Source organism: Oreochromis aureus, linkage group 1 (assembly GCF_013358895.1).
Source record: "Oreochromis aureus strain Israel breed Guangdong linkage group 1, ZZ_aureus, whole genome shotgun sequence".
Lineage (NCBI taxonomy): Eukaryota > Metazoa > Chordata > Actinopteri > Cichliformes > Cichlidae > Oreochromis > Oreochromis aureus.
This window is the reverse complement of record NC_052942.1, coordinates 38,382,998-38,402,684: the sequence shown is the minus strand read 5'-3', so window position 1 is coordinate 38,402,684 and position 19,687 is coordinate 38,382,998. Positions and strand designations below refer to the sequence as shown.

Below are 19,687 nucleotides of genomic sequence, written 5' to 3'. Positions count from 1 at the left end.
TTTCACACGTTTTTCAAGCCAAAAACTTATAAATTTTTACCTTTGTACTGGTAGATTTTCATACTAAAACTATCATAAAAATTGTTCATGACATGAGAATGAACCATGTTTGCTTTGTTCAGCGGCCTTGTAGATTCTGTGGAAAAACTCAGCAGCTTCTGAATAGTTTTTTCTACCTCGCAAAATTTCTCTACTAGTTTTGTGTCATAAGAAGCTCCTTACTTTCAGTAACACTGTATCTGTTAGCAATGTGATCTGAGAGTTTTATACATATGAACTAAACCTGTGCGCACATTACCGTGTGAAGAAGCAGCAGAAGACAAACATGCAGGCTGTAGCTAATATACATATAGGCAGGTAAGATGTTCTTTAGATGTTCACAAATACTGAAGAATACATCAACCCATCTACTCAGACTAAATCCAGACAGGATTTTAGTAAACAACTAAAAAAATTATGTTATGGATGAGCTGCTGCTCTTTAGTGGAAATAACTGTGTAGCTTTGGCAAAGTCAATGCTAATGCTAGCTGACCATAGTCAACTGTGATTTTGTTCCAATTAAGGATTGACTGATTAGCCAATTCCAGGTTGCAGGCTGGTGTTTTTGGAATAAAGAGTTATTTCTGTAAACACATTATTAATTTCTCTAAATACATAACTTATAAAGGACAATTAGTCTATAGTCCCTGATGCTGGTGCTTCACTTATACAGGGAGTGCAGAATTATTAGGCAAGTTGTATTTTTGAGGAATAATTTTATTATTGAACAACAACCATGTTCTCAATGAACCCAAAAACTCATTAATATCAAAGCTGAATGTTTTGGAAGTAGTTTTAGTTTGTTTTAGTTTTAGCTATTTTAGGGGATATCTGTGTGTGCAGGTGACTATTACTGTGCATAATTATTAGACAACTTAACAAAAACAAATATATACCCATTTCAATTATTTATTTTTACCAGTGAAACCAATATAACATCTCCACATTCACAAATATACATTTCTGACATTCAAAACAAAACAAAAACCAATCAGCGACCAATATAGCCACCTTTCTTTGCAAGGACACTCAAAAGCCTGCCATCCATGGATTCTGTCAGTGTTTTGATCTGTTCACCATCAACATTGCGTGCAGCAGCAACCACAGCCTCCCAGACACTGTTCAGAGAGGTGTACTGTTTTCCCTCCTTGTAAATCTCACATTTGATGATGGACCACAGGTTCTCAATGGGGTTCAGATCAGGTGAACAAGGAGGCCATGTCATTAGTTTTTCTTCTTTTATACCCTTTCTTGCCAGCCACGCTGTGGAGTACTTGGACGCGTGTGATGGAGCATTGTCCTGCATGAAAATCATGTTTTTCTTGAAGGATGCAGACTTCTTCCTGTACCACTGCTTGAAGAAGGTGTCTTCCAGAAACTGGCAGTAGGACTGGGAGTTGAGCTTGACTCCATCCTCAACCCGAAAAGGCCCCACAAGCTCATCTTTGATGATACCAGCCCAAACCAGTACTCCACCTCCACCTTGCTGGCGTCTGAGTCGGACTGGAGCTCTCTGCCCTTTACCAATCCAGCCACGGCCCATCCATCTGGCCCATCAAGACTCACTCTCATTTCATCAGTCCATAAAACCTTAGAAAAATCAGTCTTGAGATATTTCTTGGCCCAGTCTTGACGTTTCAGCTTGTGTGTCTTGTTCAGTGGTGGTCGTCTTTCAGCCTTTCTTACCTTGGCCATGTCTCTGAGTATTGCACACCTTGTGCTTTTGGGCACTCCAGTGATGTTGCAGCTCTGAAATATGGCCAAACTGGTGGCAAGTGGCATCTTGGCAGCTGCACGCTTGACTTTTCTCAGTTCATGGGCAGTTATTTTGCGCCTTGGTTTTTCCACACGCTTCTTGCGACCCTGTTGACTATTTTGAATGAAACGCTTGATTGATTGTTCGATGATCACGCTTCAGAAGCTTTGCAATTTTAAGACTGCTGCATCCCTCTGCAAGATATCTCACTATTTTTGACTTTTCTGAGCCTGTCAAGTCCTTCTTTTGACCCATTTTGCCAAAGGAAAGGAAGTTGCCTAATAATTATGCACACCTGATATAGGGTGTTGATGTCATTAGACCACACCCCTTCTCATTACAGAGATGCACATCACCTAATATGCTTAATTGGTAGTAGGCTTTCGAGCCTATACAGCTTGGAGTAAGACAACATGCATGAAGAGGATGATGTGGACAAAATACTCATTTGCCTAATAATTCTGTATTCCCTGTATTTGTTTCTTAAACTGGAGTGGAGACTGAACAGGATTCTCTACATGTATGACCTGATTTTGAACAACAATGGCTGTTTAGAAAATTTTAATAACCCTAACCCCAATGGTTAGTCTTTGAGAAAGACAATGGATTTATCTGCAGAGCACCGGGACATGGACAACGACTTTCTTTTGGCATACACTATTGTAGACATTGTACACATATTCATACACTACTTTTGCTTCACGCTGGAAGAGAGACATAAAAAAACCCTTTTTGGTGTCTTCACTCCTCCTGTGTACAGAGATTCAAACATGCAGCTCTGCTTTTCTATATGAGCAATTAGCTTTATAGCGAGTTGATAAAGAGGAAAATTGTGAAGTGATCTTACAGCTTTGAGGTACAGACATTACTTTTATTTTTATTTAATGAATGGGCAAGAGCACAATGGTGAAATGCAACTGCATCCAAGATGGAAACAATAACATGCTGCTAACACAACATCAGCTCTTTGTAAGCATCTGCGCAGACAGTATGCTAACACTGAGCTAACACAAGTGATGTATAAGCTACTAAGACACCAAATTTTTTATTTTATTTTATTGTATTTTATTGCTTTCCAGTGTTTTCTAATTTCTGCTACATAACTTTGCACTTTTGCTGTAACAAACAAATTTCCCACCTGTGGGACTAATAAAGGTCATCTTATCTTATCTTATCTTATCTTAATTTCAATAGGTAACAAAGGCAGTGGTGAGCAGTCAGGCCTGTAGCGCTGTAGCCTTCATTTCACTGGGGCGATCGCGTTTACTGTCTTTGGGCTGTTTTTCTTAATCTCTGCTTTGTGTTGTTAGTTTTGCATTCGTACATAAAAACCAAAAGTCATGATAAGGTTGCTTTTGTTCACATCGTGCCGCGGCAGTGAGCTAGTCTGTGATTCCCACCCGTACTGCCGGTGAGGCGGACATATAAACATCAGCTACCTTTTTACCTCATCGACAGGCACTCACACCCATACAGAAACAGATGATGTTGCTATAGCAACAAACATGACACACTGGAACATTTTGCGAGGAAAGGAACAACAACACCAGAGGAAAAGGAAAAAAATAAAATCATACAATGCCGGAACATGTCCATCAACATTATTAATCATCAGCACGCCTACTGTTGCATGCTTTTGGGGATTTATTATACTCATGTCCGCCCACACACATCATGCAGATTCCTCTCATTAGTACACAGTGTTTGTGCAGCCTCCTGCTACATCCCTGGCTAAGGTAAACCACACTAACTCCAAGCCTTCAGCGCTGCAGAAAGACAGACTTATATCCTTTAATATCGCCGCTCTTGAGATTCAACATCTTAACAGAGCTTTCAAATTGTCTACTGAATGGGTACAAATAAATTGTGTTTATAGAGACAACAGTTCTAAAAGCCACCCCTAGAGGCCTCGTGGCTCCTCACACCTAACCGGAGTGCTGAACGAAAGCATGTTTGAATTGACTGGCCAAGGTTGTTTTTCATTTAAACATAAGTGTGCAGAATAATAACTGCTCTTTCCCACAAAACACCTGGGTTATTACTTAGCAACACACAGACACACCTGCATACACAGAAATGCCTTATTAGTGGACTGAAGAGGAGTCCTTAGAACATGAGTGGACCACCAGAAAAAAGAAGGAAACACACACACACACACACACACACACACACACACACACACACACACACACACACACACACACACACTAAATGATGGAAACTTGTCAGTTCCACAGTTTTATGTGGTTAAAACTTTCTGCATCATGACTGTGTTTTTTAGCAAACAACCAACTGCTATTTAATGCTGGAAACAGAGGATGTGTCTGCAGGATACCGAGAGAGCGACATATGCCTGTAATGAACCCGTTTGTGCTGACACTGACCTCATTAAACGGAACACGTATTGGACTAAAGTGACAGAGAGGTTGTGTAGTAGTTGGCTCATGATATTAGGCTCACATTATTGACTGTTTTTATTGGTTGGCTGGTCGGGCTAATCAATTAACTCAGCGGTCCTAGCGCATTAAATGCTCATGTGTACCCGGCTGAAGGCAAGCCACAAATAATCCACTCTGAGCCAGCTTTCAGTGTTTTCCCTGTCCCCACTACTTCTATTCACTCACACACACACACACACACACACACACACACACACACACACACACACACATTAGAGAGTGACCATAATCCAGACAATGATGAACAGCAGTCTCACAGTAATTCTCTCAACACTGAGCCATATAATATACTCTGTTATGACTAGTGAAATATAATTTCATAAATTATTTAGAATATAATCTTAAACTGTACAAACCAATCTCCATTTTATACCTAGAAATATGATCTCCTCCACGTCCATTATGTGGGGCTTATGTGCATTAAATCTAAGAAAGAAATCCATCATACGCAGTGCTGGCATATTGCGATGGAAGTGGAATCAGCAGGAGAAAAACTATTTTGCACATCTGCATTTAAAAGCATATCGGGCCTGTCCACATAAATTTCCTGTGATGTTTTTTTTTTTGATAAAAGTGTGCATTTAGTCAAAATCTTCCACTCCAACATTTGAATAACTTCCCCGAAATGGTCCAGCAAAAATATGCTACTACCCGTTGTTCACTTCTCTCACTTAATTTGAATTAGTAACTGCAGCAGATTGCAACATGCAGTCAAAACAGAACTGGGTGATTTTATTTGATTTTAAAAACACTGTTGGCTTCCAGCAATCATGAAAAAAGATGAAAAGGATAATTGGGATAAATAAATTACAATTTTCCCTTGTTTTTAAAGTGAGTCTTTCCTTTTGTCCGAACGGTAACATCTGACGCACACGCCAAAGTGCCACAACTGCAAAGGTCCCCTAATGGCCACTTGAGGCTGCCTCCTTGGCTGCTATAGGTGAATGGCTGATTTAGGGATCACTTATTATTATTATTATTATTATTATTATTATTATTCTCCGTAATGGAGTCACTGAACTGACTGAGAGCTATCTGACAACATGGCTTCAGTTTGGCCCTTTTTTAATTAGCAGGTATCTGTCTGTGTGATGCAGTTTGCTAACCGCACTAGCTACATTAGCTAGCTACCATAGCTACCATATTATCTAAATATGGTAACATCTCACATTATTGCATAAGCCAGAAACCAATGTGAGACAACAAGTTGCCTATGTCAATCTTTTATGCACACCTTTTCTTTACAGCTTTACCTCCCATTTACTCCAAACTCAATCCATGTTAGCTTCACCTCCAGGAAAGATGATGAAAGGAGGTCTGCTACCAACAAAATCTATACAGAGGAAGTTTAACTGTGGTGGTTATTAACAGATGCTTCTAGTTGTGCTTGTCTCTGGATCAGATTGGCCCAGGGCGCAACTAAGATGTCGGTTGGTGTTAAGTGTTTAGTTGCTCACCCTGTGACTACCACACAGGCGTCCCAAGGCAAACAAGCCATCTACATCCTGGGGCACCCTTCATACCCTTCAGCACCTGAAGACATGCCATGGTAGAGATGGACTAGCACAGCCCAACAGCTGCACATGTGAGAGACACTCCACAGTCCAAAAGAGCTCCTTGTCTGCACCACCCTACCCAAGTATCCTATGTCCCCCGTTACCTGCAGATATTAAGACAATATTGCCCAAAATTCTGATTACAATTTTCCACCAGATTGAAAACACATCTAACTGTGGAGGACAGTTTAAATGAAGTCTAAATCATAAATGCCACTATTGAACAGATGCAGAGTGAGAATGTGACATTATCACAAGCAGAGAGTAACAAAGGTAATTTAAAAAAGTGTAACAGGTAACACATAACCTATTTGGAGCAGAAAGTCAAACATCTTCCAAGCAGACCCATTTAATTTCTAATTTTCTGCCATGTGAGTTTTGATTATCAGGGAACCCACATCTCACACAATCTTTGGCAATCCAGTCTGAAAAGCCTGACATTTATGTCTAAATACCAGTTAAAGCAGCCGAGGCTCAGCAGTTTTAGATGGACAGGGGCAAAATTTAGCAGTCACAGCTTTATTTGATTCATAACCAAAAAGTGTAGCAAAAAGTGCAATTTTAACCAAAATTTCAGGCTTCAGAAGACTGCGGGTTCACACGAGGCTATCATAAGAGAAGCCTGTGTTCATACAGAAATGATTTGGATTTTGTTGGGGCTGGGCTCAGATTGTCATGGCTGAGTACAGAGTCCTTGACTTTTTAACTCCGGCAGAGCTGGTTACTTGAAAGTCTCGATTTGATGTCAGACTGGGCAGGAGGGGAAAGGTTCATATTCCATTTCACTCTTAAAGTGCATGTGTGTAACATTTGAAATTTCTTTGAGGTTACAGTTAAAAGCATAAAAAACCCATCTCTCACATGGCACAAGGGGACTGTGAATGTCGAAGCCTGTTATTAATCCATTTATCAGCTGGAATGCAGGTGTGAGTTTAACTTTGCTTGCATACTGGTGTGCTAATGGTTGTGTGGTTATGTATGGGTGTGCATGCGTGCCATTGTATTATAAAGTGTGTTACCTTGCTGTCCACGATGAGGTTACGGACGCAGCCGGTGAAGTGTTTGTGCTGAAGCTGGGGGTAGATGTATGGGATGTCCTCGTTCACACCGCCGAGCTGAAGCACCTGACTCATGTTCAGGTGTCTAAAACACACAGCGGGACAGAAGCATTCAAAAAGCAAGAAAATAAAAGGAAAAGGATAAAACAGAAAAATATAAGACCGCAATGAGAAAGAGTTTTGAACCTGCTGCTTTAGCACTTAACAGTCTGATTTTAATCAGACGTTTGCAGTTCAAAATAGGAAATCGAACATGCTATCAGCAAACAAAATCTGCTGGTTCATTCTGCTAAGTCACCTAATTAAAATGTGGCGTAAATCTTCTTTTCACTTTTCTGGATGCCCCCTCCTTTTCTTCTTCTGTCTCTTCATGAAAGAGACGTTTCTGCTCTAAAACAACAACAACAGTCTTATTCTCCATCTCTGATTGTCGGTGTTGTCAGGAGTATCCACAGTCTGTGGAAGAATCTCAAAGGATAGACGTTCGTTGTCCAGCAGCAAGAGAATTTTTCACCTAAGTTAATGACTTTGCAAAACTTGTGTTTAGCTGTAGCCCGTCTAAACACCAGGCAGACACAGGGGAATGGCGACAATCACTTGTTAAACATAGAACGCTGATAAGAGCACTACATTTACAGCCAAACAGTAAAATTAGTTTTTAATAACATACTTCGATGGTCTATGGGGCTGCAAAACTTTGGACATTTCTTTACATTTGCAGTTCCTTAAATGTTTTGGCCATATAAACAATGGGATGTTATATGTATGCTTTCATGCCCAAAAGTCTAATCTGTCTTTTTCATGTTAGCATTTTCTTAAATGTAAATGTTGTATATGTGTGCAGCATTTAGTGACACTGAGCCACATAGTTTCAAATAATTATGCCGTCATTTTTACAGTTACAATAAAGCTTACTAGTAGACTTTCATACTTTTCATCATAACACAAATATGCTTTTGTTTTTTTAACCACATGTTCTCTATATGAACTCATCAAAGACAACACAAACAGTTTCTATTAAATCTGGTGTGAAATTTCTTTTCGGGTTAAAGTCGTTGTTACTTTTCCAAAAATAATTCTGAGGTTTTATAGCAAAGAGTGAGCATACGGTCTCGTCCGGCTATACGTTCATTTTACAGCATAATATTTAGTTTTCATTTTAAAATAAATGACCGACGCAGCTCTAACTTTTACCATCCAAGGTGACAAGACATGTTTTGTTTTAAAGAAACTGCAAATGTTTGCAATTTAGCTTTTTCTTCAGTGGAGATGGTCACCCAGCACTCCATAACAACCAACCACTGCTGCACTCAGTAGTAGAATCAAAGCACCATGAAAGCAGCAGAATCGAACTTTAAAGGCTACACTTTTTCTTTTTTGCAGTCTTGTTGAAAAATGGGAGCCTGCAAACACATGGGCCAAATTAAAAGCAAACCAAGTCTGAGTCAGTGAGAAAGTCCGTGGTGTGCACGCATCTGTTCAGGTGCTTCTTTTTACCTGTCGGTGTTAGGCGTAACACCCATCACTTCACAGGAAGAGTGGTCTTGAGAGGTCAACCAGCTACCCACCAGTTCCTTCACCGCTGCCCCTGAACATCGATCCAGGGTGAAACGTACTTCCTGCAGAGAAAACAAACCAGGGCATGTTGTACTCAAATAATGCTTCAATAAATCACAAATAAGTCATTTCTCTGAACTGTAACGAGTGTACTTTCTGCTGCCGATGAGTGGTCTTTTAGCATTATCGCCATGATGAGAACGGCATCTGACTCACATTTCTTTCATTAGTGCATGCTGCACTGCTCTGCTGCATGACAACTTAAACATGTGGACTTGCCTTAACAAGAATGCGATTAAGCAGAAGCCACAGCAGCTTATTCCAGTTAACTAGAGTCTTTATTCCATCTGCTGTTTACCTCTCAGTAAACATGGCTCCTTACGGTAATTAGTAAAGTTTTAACCCAAACACACACACTACCCGATGGCTCACATCACAGGAAAAAAAGAATAAAGCATTTAAGAGGGCTGAAAATAATTTTTTGGGAAATCTGGTCCATTGCCTTAACCTTCCAAAAAAGTTGGCGCTGAAATCATTATAATTACTCGGCTACATAAACAGCCTGTATGTGCCAGCACAGTTTCAGTCATCAGCGTGCTAAAACACAACACCTTTAACTTACTTTTCACACATCCACGATAAAAGCTTTCAGACATACGTCAGGAACACACAGAAAAAATGTCATTATGCTCGGTAATACCAAACAGGAGTATTTCTATTTTCTGTCAGATATTGAAAGTTATAAGAAGAATACTCTGTGATTTGGATAACACTCATTACAGATGATTAACAAACACACCAGGCTATATAAAACAGCATTTATGTGTTGTTTTGTTTCTACACCTACTGATATCACCTCTGTGTGAAAACAGATGCCAAATATGATGCATACATCATTCATATTAGTATGATTTTAGCACATTTTTACTCAAATTTACATCATCAATAATAATAATAATAATAATAATAATTTCATTTTTAAACAGGATTTACATGCAGCAATAAAGTAAGCATGATTAAACATTAATACAAACTCTGTATCAACAGCTAACGCTGCCCATTTTATCTAAATAATTTATTTTAGTTTAATCAAGTCATGTTCCTGTTAGCAGATCATGGTTTTTACTTATTTATCAATGTGATTCCTAATGAAGGACAACGAGACAATGGTTCTTTGGATTTATCATTTTCACAAATGTTGCTTAATTTGAAAAAAACAAAACAAAGAAACAAAAACACTGCTCTTGGTTCTTGGCTGCTGAATCACAGAGCAAATCTCCCAACAACAGCACTGTCCTTCCTGCTTTGGATCTCATGCTGTCACACAACCAGGTTGGATAAGCCGCAGCTGACTATTCAGGACAAATGAATAGATTCACATGTGATTTAGAGTAAAACCATTGTGGTGCAGAATAATCCTCGCTGTAATAACAAAAGTCTGAATGCATTCTAGTGTTCACGCGATTCCGAATAATGCTATCGCATTACCCGAAAGTCTCACTGCATGCTTTCATTTGGCTGCTCTCATTCTCAATATTGAACAAATTTCCCTGTGTTTGTAGGTGTAGTGATGGGAAGCTAACCCTGAAGCTGTTTTCCTTTCATTCAAAAGAAATAAAAAAACCCAGGGAACAAAATTGGTGTTTTCTGTGCCAGTGAGGTACCGAATTGAATAGTTTGGCAAAAGCCACAAATGAGACACAAATTTTAGTCACACTAGTGAGTAGCGAGAGTGAACGCTCTCTGACGGCGTGTCCTTTCTTATAATATTAACCTGAACTCAAGGCAGCATAACAAGTGTTTTTGAAGGGCGGTCTGGGGAACATTGCAGGTCTTTGAGTAACGAGCTAAATTAAGCCATTTATAAATTAAGGGTGACATAAGTGTAATTATTCAATTTAAGGTTTTTGAGAGGCCTCTGATGGAGCTGAATATGAAAAGGCTTCACACTGGCAGTGTGTGTAAAAAAATGTGACTCAGTCCTGTGCTTTTACTGAAGTGCTCTAAAGTGGTACTGAAGTGGGATGTTGGGATGAAAGAATGCTGAGATGCAGCCAGTCCAGCTGCTTTTAGGTGCCCAAAGCCTACAGTGACACTGGAGCTTGGAGCTTTCATGCTGGATTATGTCACAGCCTCTAAAAATAGAAGCAGGAACTGTCATTGATATACGATAGGGGAATAATATGCGGAATAATCTTAACGACATAAAGATTTAGTCCAATTTCACACTAATTTAATTAACTTGCAATTATTTGGGGCAGAAAATGCTGCAAGAGGGCTACTGCAATCATCTGTCTGCAATTATCCTCCTTTGTACTCTACACTGCAGACAGTTTTATAATACTTAATCACCGACGTCTTCCCCATTTAGATTCCTGGAAAATAACTATATTAAAAAGGTTTGCGTGGAGCCGAATGGGCGATGCTTAAAGTCTAGGACATATACTAAATATATAACCTCATCTCTGACATCATACATGCAAATCAGCAGCTTTATCAAATATACCAGAAAGAACATTCAGTTCAAAAGTTTGACATGCTGTTAATTTTTTGGCACAAAGACTGTAAATAAAAAAGAGACATGGCCTATAAAACAGAGTGAACTCCCATGTTAGAGCTTCAGTGTCAATATTTTTGGTCTCTCCCTCTTGATGAGATATGGGGACGCTCTTTTGTTATGTATTTTATTTTAAATGGGGGCATAATTTAGCCAATGAGCACTAATGCTCTATAAAATAAAACTTTAAACTAGCAAATGAGACCATAAATGTATAAGTGTTTACTGAGGTTACTATTCAGGTGAGCCAGAGAGTCACCTTCTTATAGACTCTGGCACAATCAGACATCTTCTCATAGCTGGACCCTCCCCTTCCTGCTGGCCATGTAGTCTTAATTTTGCACTGGCAAACAATTAATAATAGTTCCAACTTGAATGGCACTTTTCATCTGCATTTATATGTTAAGAAATTCACAAGTATTCCCAAGAAATTGCCAATTTAAATCTTCTAAATACAAGGAAATTTTGAAGGAATATTTGAGGACTATTCTGGGCTTTTATCTGATGTTTGGGGTAAATTCAAAAAGGTGCATCACACATTTTTGTGAGCATTTTCTGAGTAGCATCACAGCTGAGCAGACAAGCAGGGTGTTCATATAAAACTGCTAACTATCTTGTGGTAAGTTTTAAAAAATGACCGCACTACTGTACTTTTATCCAAGATTAATAACACACTGCATGCATTTATAAGTATATACAAAGAAAAGCAGCCAGTATATTTCAACCTACATTGGGTTGATTCATCACAGCACGCGGGCCAAAGACCCGGAATCACTCTGGTGCTAATGTTGCCTAAATAAATGAACTTGTTATCATTAGGCTTGTTATCTGCACAACTAAAGGAGCAGCTTACTTACTGCATCATATTCCCTAATGCAAAGACAGTGACATTTATACGTGACTGCATGAGGTGAATGTAATGTATGGTAAAGGTAAGAACAAATTATATACAAGACAGAAAAATCCATGTTTACAAATTCATGTGTTTTGAATACATGAAAATATTAGATGTGCCTTTAAAAGTAAAAAAAACCAAAACAATCTCATTAAAACTGGATAAAAAATATATTTTTTCAGTGCGATGTGAATTTATTTGAACTTATTTGCTAAATAGATGATGGCTGCTGTTAAATGGAGAGAGCGACCCACCTTGCTGTTGCTGCGGACATCCAGCCGATGCCACCGCCTGTCTGCCACGTTCACGTTGCCTGGCAACTGTAGCACCACTGTGCCCGAGCCATGGTTGATTTTCAAGGTGGGGGTCCCATCTATTAGCTCTAGATAGAGAAAGAAAACGAGAGGGAGGATAGGTGAGGGGTGAGTTGAGAAATGAGTTTTCAGAGCTGCAATATGAGCACTTTTTAGGTCTGTTGACAACCAATCTGGTGCTGGTACTGAAGTCTCGAAAACAGCAGCGAAACCACTGTAACAGGATAATGTATGCCAAAGAATTAAGTAGTGTATGAAAAGTTATAAATTAAAGAATGCACCCCAACATAAAGTACCAAATTGCCAATATTGTCTCTGTATATTTGCTCTAATGAGGATTATTGCACAGAGGCTGCTGTGATCTAGTTTTTTTCTTCGTGGCAGTCAACAAACATCAGACAAAAGTTATTACATTCTATTTTCTGACTTACTCAAATGGGAAATTAAAAGTTAATGAAGTGGTTAAGACTGCCTGTGTGCTTTGCACCATGTGTAAGGAAATAAGAGACCAACCGGCATTGGCAATCCATCATCACGCATGCTGAACTTCAAAAGTTCATGCTGACACAAAACAGTGAACACTAAACATCTGCTTATACTGTGGGACTGAAAGGACTTCTTAGTTCACGCAACAGCAGCTTGTACTTAGTCTGCATCAGAACTCTCACCCACAACTTTCTAAATGTCAATTTATTGACTCAGTGGAAAAAGGTCTCCGATATGTCCACTCACTGAAGTATTTTTAGGCCTCTAATGGTTCCAACGTTGTTCAAAGAGTCTCCAGGGTCTGTTTTCATTAAGGCAAACGGATAAATCTGGGGTAATTTCAACGTTGTTCTTGTCACTTATAATGTTCAAATGGCAACTTCTGGGCGAACACAACAGTATCCAAAACTACATTTCCTGAAATGGCCACTAGAGGCTCATTTAAAAATACACTAATACATATATAACCAATCCAGTTGTAAAGTTTGAATTCACAGAGGTGTGGCTGTGTTGACTGGCAGGTAACTCCTGATACAGATAGCTATAGCTGGTGTCTTCAGCTAGACATCCCCCCACCACCTAATATGAATCACTAAACTGGACCTCCTGGCTGCGTTTGTGCAAGTTATATGGAGCACTATAAAGCTAATTGTGCTAACCCAGCCAAGCTTGCTACACTTGGCTGATATGGTCACTTCTGGCTCTAAGAAATCCAGGATGTTGCTGATCATAACACGTTTAAACCAGAGGGTGATGCCACCATGGCTACCTCCTTCTTTTATATACAGTCTCTGACATTGCTCATGACAAGTAGGTCAAGTCCGTGCATGACTCTCATGAAGCTGATCATCACATTAAGGAATTTTTTACTGTTTCATTAGTCCACAGTCTGCACTTCCACTTTCCAGCGGTGAGAAAAAAAACTTATGAAGAGTACGACCCAATTAGAAATGTGAAAAGAGAGTTACAAATGTGACTGCAGTGACTTCACAAAATATGTTGTAATTATGTTCTGAAATTATGGCTCATGTCAATACGGCAGCACGTCTCTGTTGACTGTATTCAATTAAAAATAATAATAGGCCGTCACAGTTCATGTCCAACAACTTATTATTCCCAGTTTTACCCACTGCCCCCCCCAAGCTACAATCCCACACACCCACTGCCAGAATTAGGTATTTAATTTAAACTAAAGCATTTGTTCTTAGGGTTCATTTAGAATACTCCCATTTGGCTTTTCTCTGTTAACTCTGGCAAAATGAATTGGTTTCAGTATATGCTAGAATTATAATTAAGACAGAAAAAACTCTGGCATCGATTTCACAACTTCTGCACTCTGACATTTGTCTTCACGCTGCAGTCAGTTGAAGTTTGAAGTCAAAAGAGGCTGACAAAAATCAAATTCCCTTCTTAGCGCTCTTCAATCCGCCGTGTGTGTCTGACTTCAGCTCAGCTTTCGTCATCCCTCTTGCTGCATTTCTTGCGATGTCAGTCTGCCTATCAGCACTCTTTCATCTCCTGTCTGTGTCTTTTACCTCCTGACTTGCTTCACTCTTTCATTAACTTCTTCACGGTAACTGACATTTTACATTGTGCCGCTTTCAAATAAGTCACCATTGCTTTCTACTGACAGCTTTAACTTTTTACCGTGCTTTTGTGCAGCACTGTTTTTACTTTATTTTTTATCAGCCTCACTTATGACATGTATTCAGATGTGATTATTTTAATGTTTGTGTGCAAAAACATTATCACTGAAAAGATGTCAGAGAGTTCAATGCAACCCATGCAAAGTCTTCTTCTTCTTTTTTTTAAACACAAGTACCTATGTTTGTCAGAAAATGACATATATAATATTTAATAAGTGTAAATACATTTTACAAACGTTACAATACATTTTACATTTACATCTGGAGCCTGTGCCTGATTTTTTGTAACAAACCTAAGTTTCCCCTCAAATAAGTAAAGTTGTTAGCAATGATGATGAACAATGATAGATGATGGCTTTCTTGAGTAGCCACATGTCTGACACTATGAATGTAGAGTGGCGGTGTGTTGATGACCATCCTTAGTGATATAGTGAGACTCATTAACTGTAATGTTAAAAATAAACTCTGGGAGTAACCAGATAACTAATTGGTTACAGTGTATCTCACATGGGCACAAAAGCCAACAGCACTGGGAACTGAACTATTAGTTCTTGGTTAAATTCCAGGCATAGCAACTTTTAACGTTTGCTTTTCACCTGCACCAACTTGCCACATTGTTACGGTGTAATGAAAGAAAAATAGACAAAATAATTAAGAAGGATGTTTCCTCAGTTATCACTGCAAAGAGATTAAGAGCTAATGTTATTAGTTGTGTAATTTATTGAGAAATGTTAGACATTACATTTGACATTAGCATGAATTTTAGCTGTTAAGTCTGGGTACTCTTTACTCAAAACATGGTCCAAAATATGCTAAAAAAAATCGAATGCAAATGGTTTTACCAATTTGACTAAGGAGATTCAATGGGTTTGTTTTTTCAATGTGTTGCCAGCTCCCTTCTAAAAGTGTCTTTTTCTTTCTACAATCTTTTCCTAAACCTAAAGAGTGCAAGAGGTGACCTGATATCTCACTTTATATGGGTTCTGCACAGCATGTCCCCCACCAACAGAGAATGACTCCAGTTTGTGGTCAACATCTAAAGAATTGTACAGCTCATAAACAGAAGTCCTGATCTACAGTTGCATCCCTGCTGAACACCGTCATTACCAGACAGAGCTAAATAACAGTTTTTTAAAAAGGAATTAATGAAGACTATCGCATTTGGCTTATTGTATAGACTACTTAATGAAAAAGATTGGAAAGCTGGCATTCAGAATAAAATACTGTATACAACATTTGTCTTCCACATAATAGATGCAAATAAAGTAACCTTTTTATTTTTGTAGTTTAGCTGTATTAACATTTCAGACTACAGCACCTCTCTCCGTTAGGTCACCTTAACAGTGGGTAAAACCAGCTGCTGAAAGTGAAACCCAAAGAAACACATATATACCAAGAGAGAGGCAAACTCTGCTTTTCTGTTTCCTGTAGGTCAGCCATAGCCACACTGGCTTTTCCACATGTTTAAAGTGGAACGCTTGCACAGGCCATTCTGAACGACCAATATCATTGTTTATTTGGAGGACTTGTTGAAATTTGGTCCTAGTGAGCACATGATAAGCTGGTCTTTTATAATTGCTTTGTCAAGCCTGAGATGTGGCTTTGTGATGAGAGCCCCATTCTTCATTATGCTACCTCTCATATAGGAAAAAAGAAAAACAAAGCCCTGGCACTTTCATTTTTCAAACCACAGCCAGCTAGAGCAAGTTTGTTGCCCTCCTCTCTTTTCCTCTCAACTCCCATTCAATTTCCTGGAAGTTGAGCTGCAGGATGAGTAGATGCAACACTTCAGGAATGATCCAATTAATTTTAATACATTGGCCAAGGCTAGACAATTCACCAAAAAGAGCAGAGTAAATTCAATATATCAGTTCAAGTCAGAGCTTTCCTCCTTTGTTTAACTTGTACATTGTTCTCTTTAGGCTCAGCTCATTCCCCGACATTTAAGCTGCCTCATTCATTCCCTTCTCATTTACTGTCCTGCTTGGGACCCTTCACCTTTTTTTCTTCTTTATCTCGCATATCTAAGTCTTTCAATTTCAATTCTTCAGACTGCCCCATCCCCACCCTCAGGGGAATTTCTTCTTATCTTGAATCTATCTTTATGCCAATGCTCACCCCAAACCCTCCATACGCTAACACTGCAGCATCCAGATAAGTCCAAGCTGGTAATACAGTGACAGCCAGAAAAGGGCACCTGCATAAACCTAACAGAAAAACAGTTTGTGAATGTATTAAAAAAACAAAAACAAACACACACACAGGTGGAGGCAGGTGCAGAAAAGTGCACAAATAAACAGGCACCCAAAACAAGTTCAACTGCAGATTGACCAGCTGATTGTCCGCCGCTGCCAAGAAGCCTACCTGTCAGGACTGACGTGACATTCCCCAGGAGAATAAAACAAACTTCAGAGGTGTCAAGAAAGTAACGCAGGGAAGACGCAACACAAGGAAAGAAAGAATAAGAAGCATGGATGGGAGAGAAGGGGGAGGGGAAAAGAGGAGGAAAAAGGCAAAGGAGAGGACATGAGGAAAAAGTAAGGGTGGGAGGGGGGGAAGTGACAGCAGAGACAAAGCTGGGAGAAAGTTGCAGATAAGACAAGGTGACAACAGATGGGCAAAAAATGCAAACAAAACAACAGCGAGAAGAAAGTAATGAGTAGAGAAAACAGAATGGCAGACTAAAAAAATGCTTCAATCTTTTGATATCATCACAGAAGTCGAAATCTTTATTTGATTGAATTATTCTCTGTTATATTTGTTAATGAGCAACTTACATCAATTAAAGCGTATGTGAATACTTTTTGTTTATTTCTACCACAGAATGTCAGGATTATTCACCACTAATGTTTCCCAAAATCTGCTACAAACCTGTCCCACTGTCCTCACTTCCTGGACCTCTTTCACAATAAAAGCACCTTCACCTTGCATTCTTTTTGTTGCTAAAAGGGACGTACTAGTTTGATCCCATATACTCAAAAAGTCAGAAGTGAGTAGTAGTTTTGTTTTCTTACAGACTTTCACACAATTACATTTCTTTTGTGCAACCAGAGGAGTCGTCCCATGGATGCCATTAAAGAGAACTGAAAGTTTAGTGCACTTTTCCAGTGACTTCAATTTTGAGACCTGGAGGCTACAACTGTCTTTTATATACAGTCTGCCGACTGGATGTGGGAAAAGCCGTAGCCTGAACAGGAAAAGCAATTAGGAAATCTAGTGCAGCACCCGCTGTCACAGGCGTACAAGCTTCAGCACAGGTGGATGCTTCACTCCCTGGTTAACCTCTGGCATCTTTGATCTCTGACAACATTCTCGAATCTTGGCTTTTTAAACCGAAGCTCATTTAAAGCATTTTTATTGGTTTATTTTAAACTACACTGTAGGAACTGGTGATAGTGTTGCGAGCTGGTAGAAGAGTATGATATCATCTATGAGGTCACAAATGTCCCGGCTGCTAGACCGAAAAAAATTAGACCACGGGTCACCTGAATGATGTGAGACATCACACTGTGTGATTACTTTAGTCTCCGGGAATATACCTACCAAGGTGAAGAACATACTCCATCCATCAGCTATCTTCTGCTTATCAAGTAGAGAGTCACTGGATAAGCAGTTATTACTATTCTATCTGTCACTGTTACAAGTAACATAGTAATAAAAATCCTACAGACTTCATTGTTCCCAAGATAACTGTAACATAAGACCTACTGTTGAACTTGTCTTTTGGTGCTCTGGCAAACAGAAGCCCACTGAGTGAGAGAGTAACACAGAGACAAACAAACAGAGCCGGTTAGGAAAAGAAGAAAAGGATTGAGAGGTTAGCAGGGAGTGCAGCGGGCTGGCAGGCCAAATGGGAACATCTTCATAGAGGCCAGCGCTCCTTTTAAATGCTCTGGGTGTACCAGGGGTTAAGACAAGACTTTGCTCTTAAAGGGCTCGTCCACATAACCGTGCTTCGTTTCTGCTACTCATACCTAATTCATTACCTCCTACTCTGAGAGAGACAAGAGGCAAAGAGAGTGAGAGAAAGAAAGACTAAGAGGGTGAGAAAGTGTATGCTTTGTGTGCAAGTCGGGTTTGAACTCCCACAGAGGTGGAGGGGGGGCTCTTAAATATGAAAAATGTCCTCCTCGTCTGACGGCCCGAGGATACACAGGAGTCACAGCGAGAGCATATGGACTGCATAAACAGCATTACAAATCACACCGCTACACACATACCCCCCTCCTAAAAGGCGTGCACACACACAAACACACAAACGCAGTCGCATGTACACAAGTTCCCACAGAAGTCAGTCTGTGTACAAATCAGCAGGCGAAACAGCAAGAATATAGCACAGAACTTCTTGTATAAACGATCTGTCAGCTAGCTAGCCAGCCCCACAGCCGACGCATATTGGATCTCCACATCCAGCAGCAGTTCCCATTTGAAAGCCACAGTAGAGCTAGGCTGGGGGGAGCTGCTACATAGCAGCTCTGTGGAAATTGAAGGTAATGCCAAAGCGAATCTGTGTATTTATGTGTGCTGCTGTTCGCTCAATCCATTTTCTTTTGTATTTATGGCTTTAATTCATCACTCAGACCTCCTTTGGGATAGCAGCACAATATGAACAAATACACATCTATATTAAGTCGAGACAATACGCTCCTCTTGGTTCAAGAGAAAAGTTGAAATAAACACAAACTCTCGGCAAGCCTTATCTGACTCCCTGCTGGCCAACTTTGCTCATTCCGCAAGGGCATTGTAATTACACACATTTAATTTGTGTTGTTAATTTGTCTATCGATTGGACAAGCGCTGCCCCCTGGCTGGAACACTTTGTGTGTCTGTGAGTGGGAGAGCAGTCTCGTGTGTTTGTCTGAGCACCTCAGAGCAGGTCTGACGCTTGCAGTCATGTTTGTCATTTACTGTTGATCTCACTGGGCACAAATCATTACCGCAACAAACAATCTCCTAATAACAGCCGAGGTCAAACTGCGGCACTGCTGATCACGCCGGATCGTGATGCTAAGAGAGCCGCTATATGTGCAGCGCTAATAAAACTGTCAAGCTGCCAGACTCGAAGGTACATTACATTAAATTTTATGGACTTTCAAGTAACGTATAGAAACGCAACGTGGGTCGTTAAACGAATGGTTTGACATTTCGGAAAATACTCTTTTTGTGTTTTGAGCCACATAATTGATACCACTCGTGTCACCTGTAATGTCGTTGACTGTAATTGTAGTTTTCTTGGGGTTTTGCGTAGGACAATATCTTGGCAGGCGCAGTGATTTCCTGGTTCCTCTCGCTTGCCTGTCAATCTAGCGGCGACTCCAAAGACTCACTCGGTGAACCCACCGAGAAATAGTTCAGTCTCTCTC

General features: G+C 39.8%; 1 protein-coding gene across 1 annotated transcript in view; it reads right to left on the bottom strand.

Annotated features, from left to right (window-relative positions):
* Positions 1-19,687, bottom strand: part of LOC120441124 (neural-cadherin-like) — a 370,842-nt gene that overhangs the window by 71,328 nt on the left and 279,827 nt on the right. Inside the window, exons 31-33 of the mRNA XM_039614938.1 lie at positions 12,133-12,260; positions 8,367-8,488; positions 6,831-6,954 (exon numbers count right to left, since the gene is read on the bottom strand). Of these exons, the coding sequence (XP_039470872.1) occupies positions 6,831-6,954; positions 8,367-8,488; positions 12,133-12,260 (374 nt within the window). The remainder of the gene's footprint in view (positions 1-6,830; positions 6,955-8,366; positions 8,489-12,132; positions 12,261-19,687) is intronic.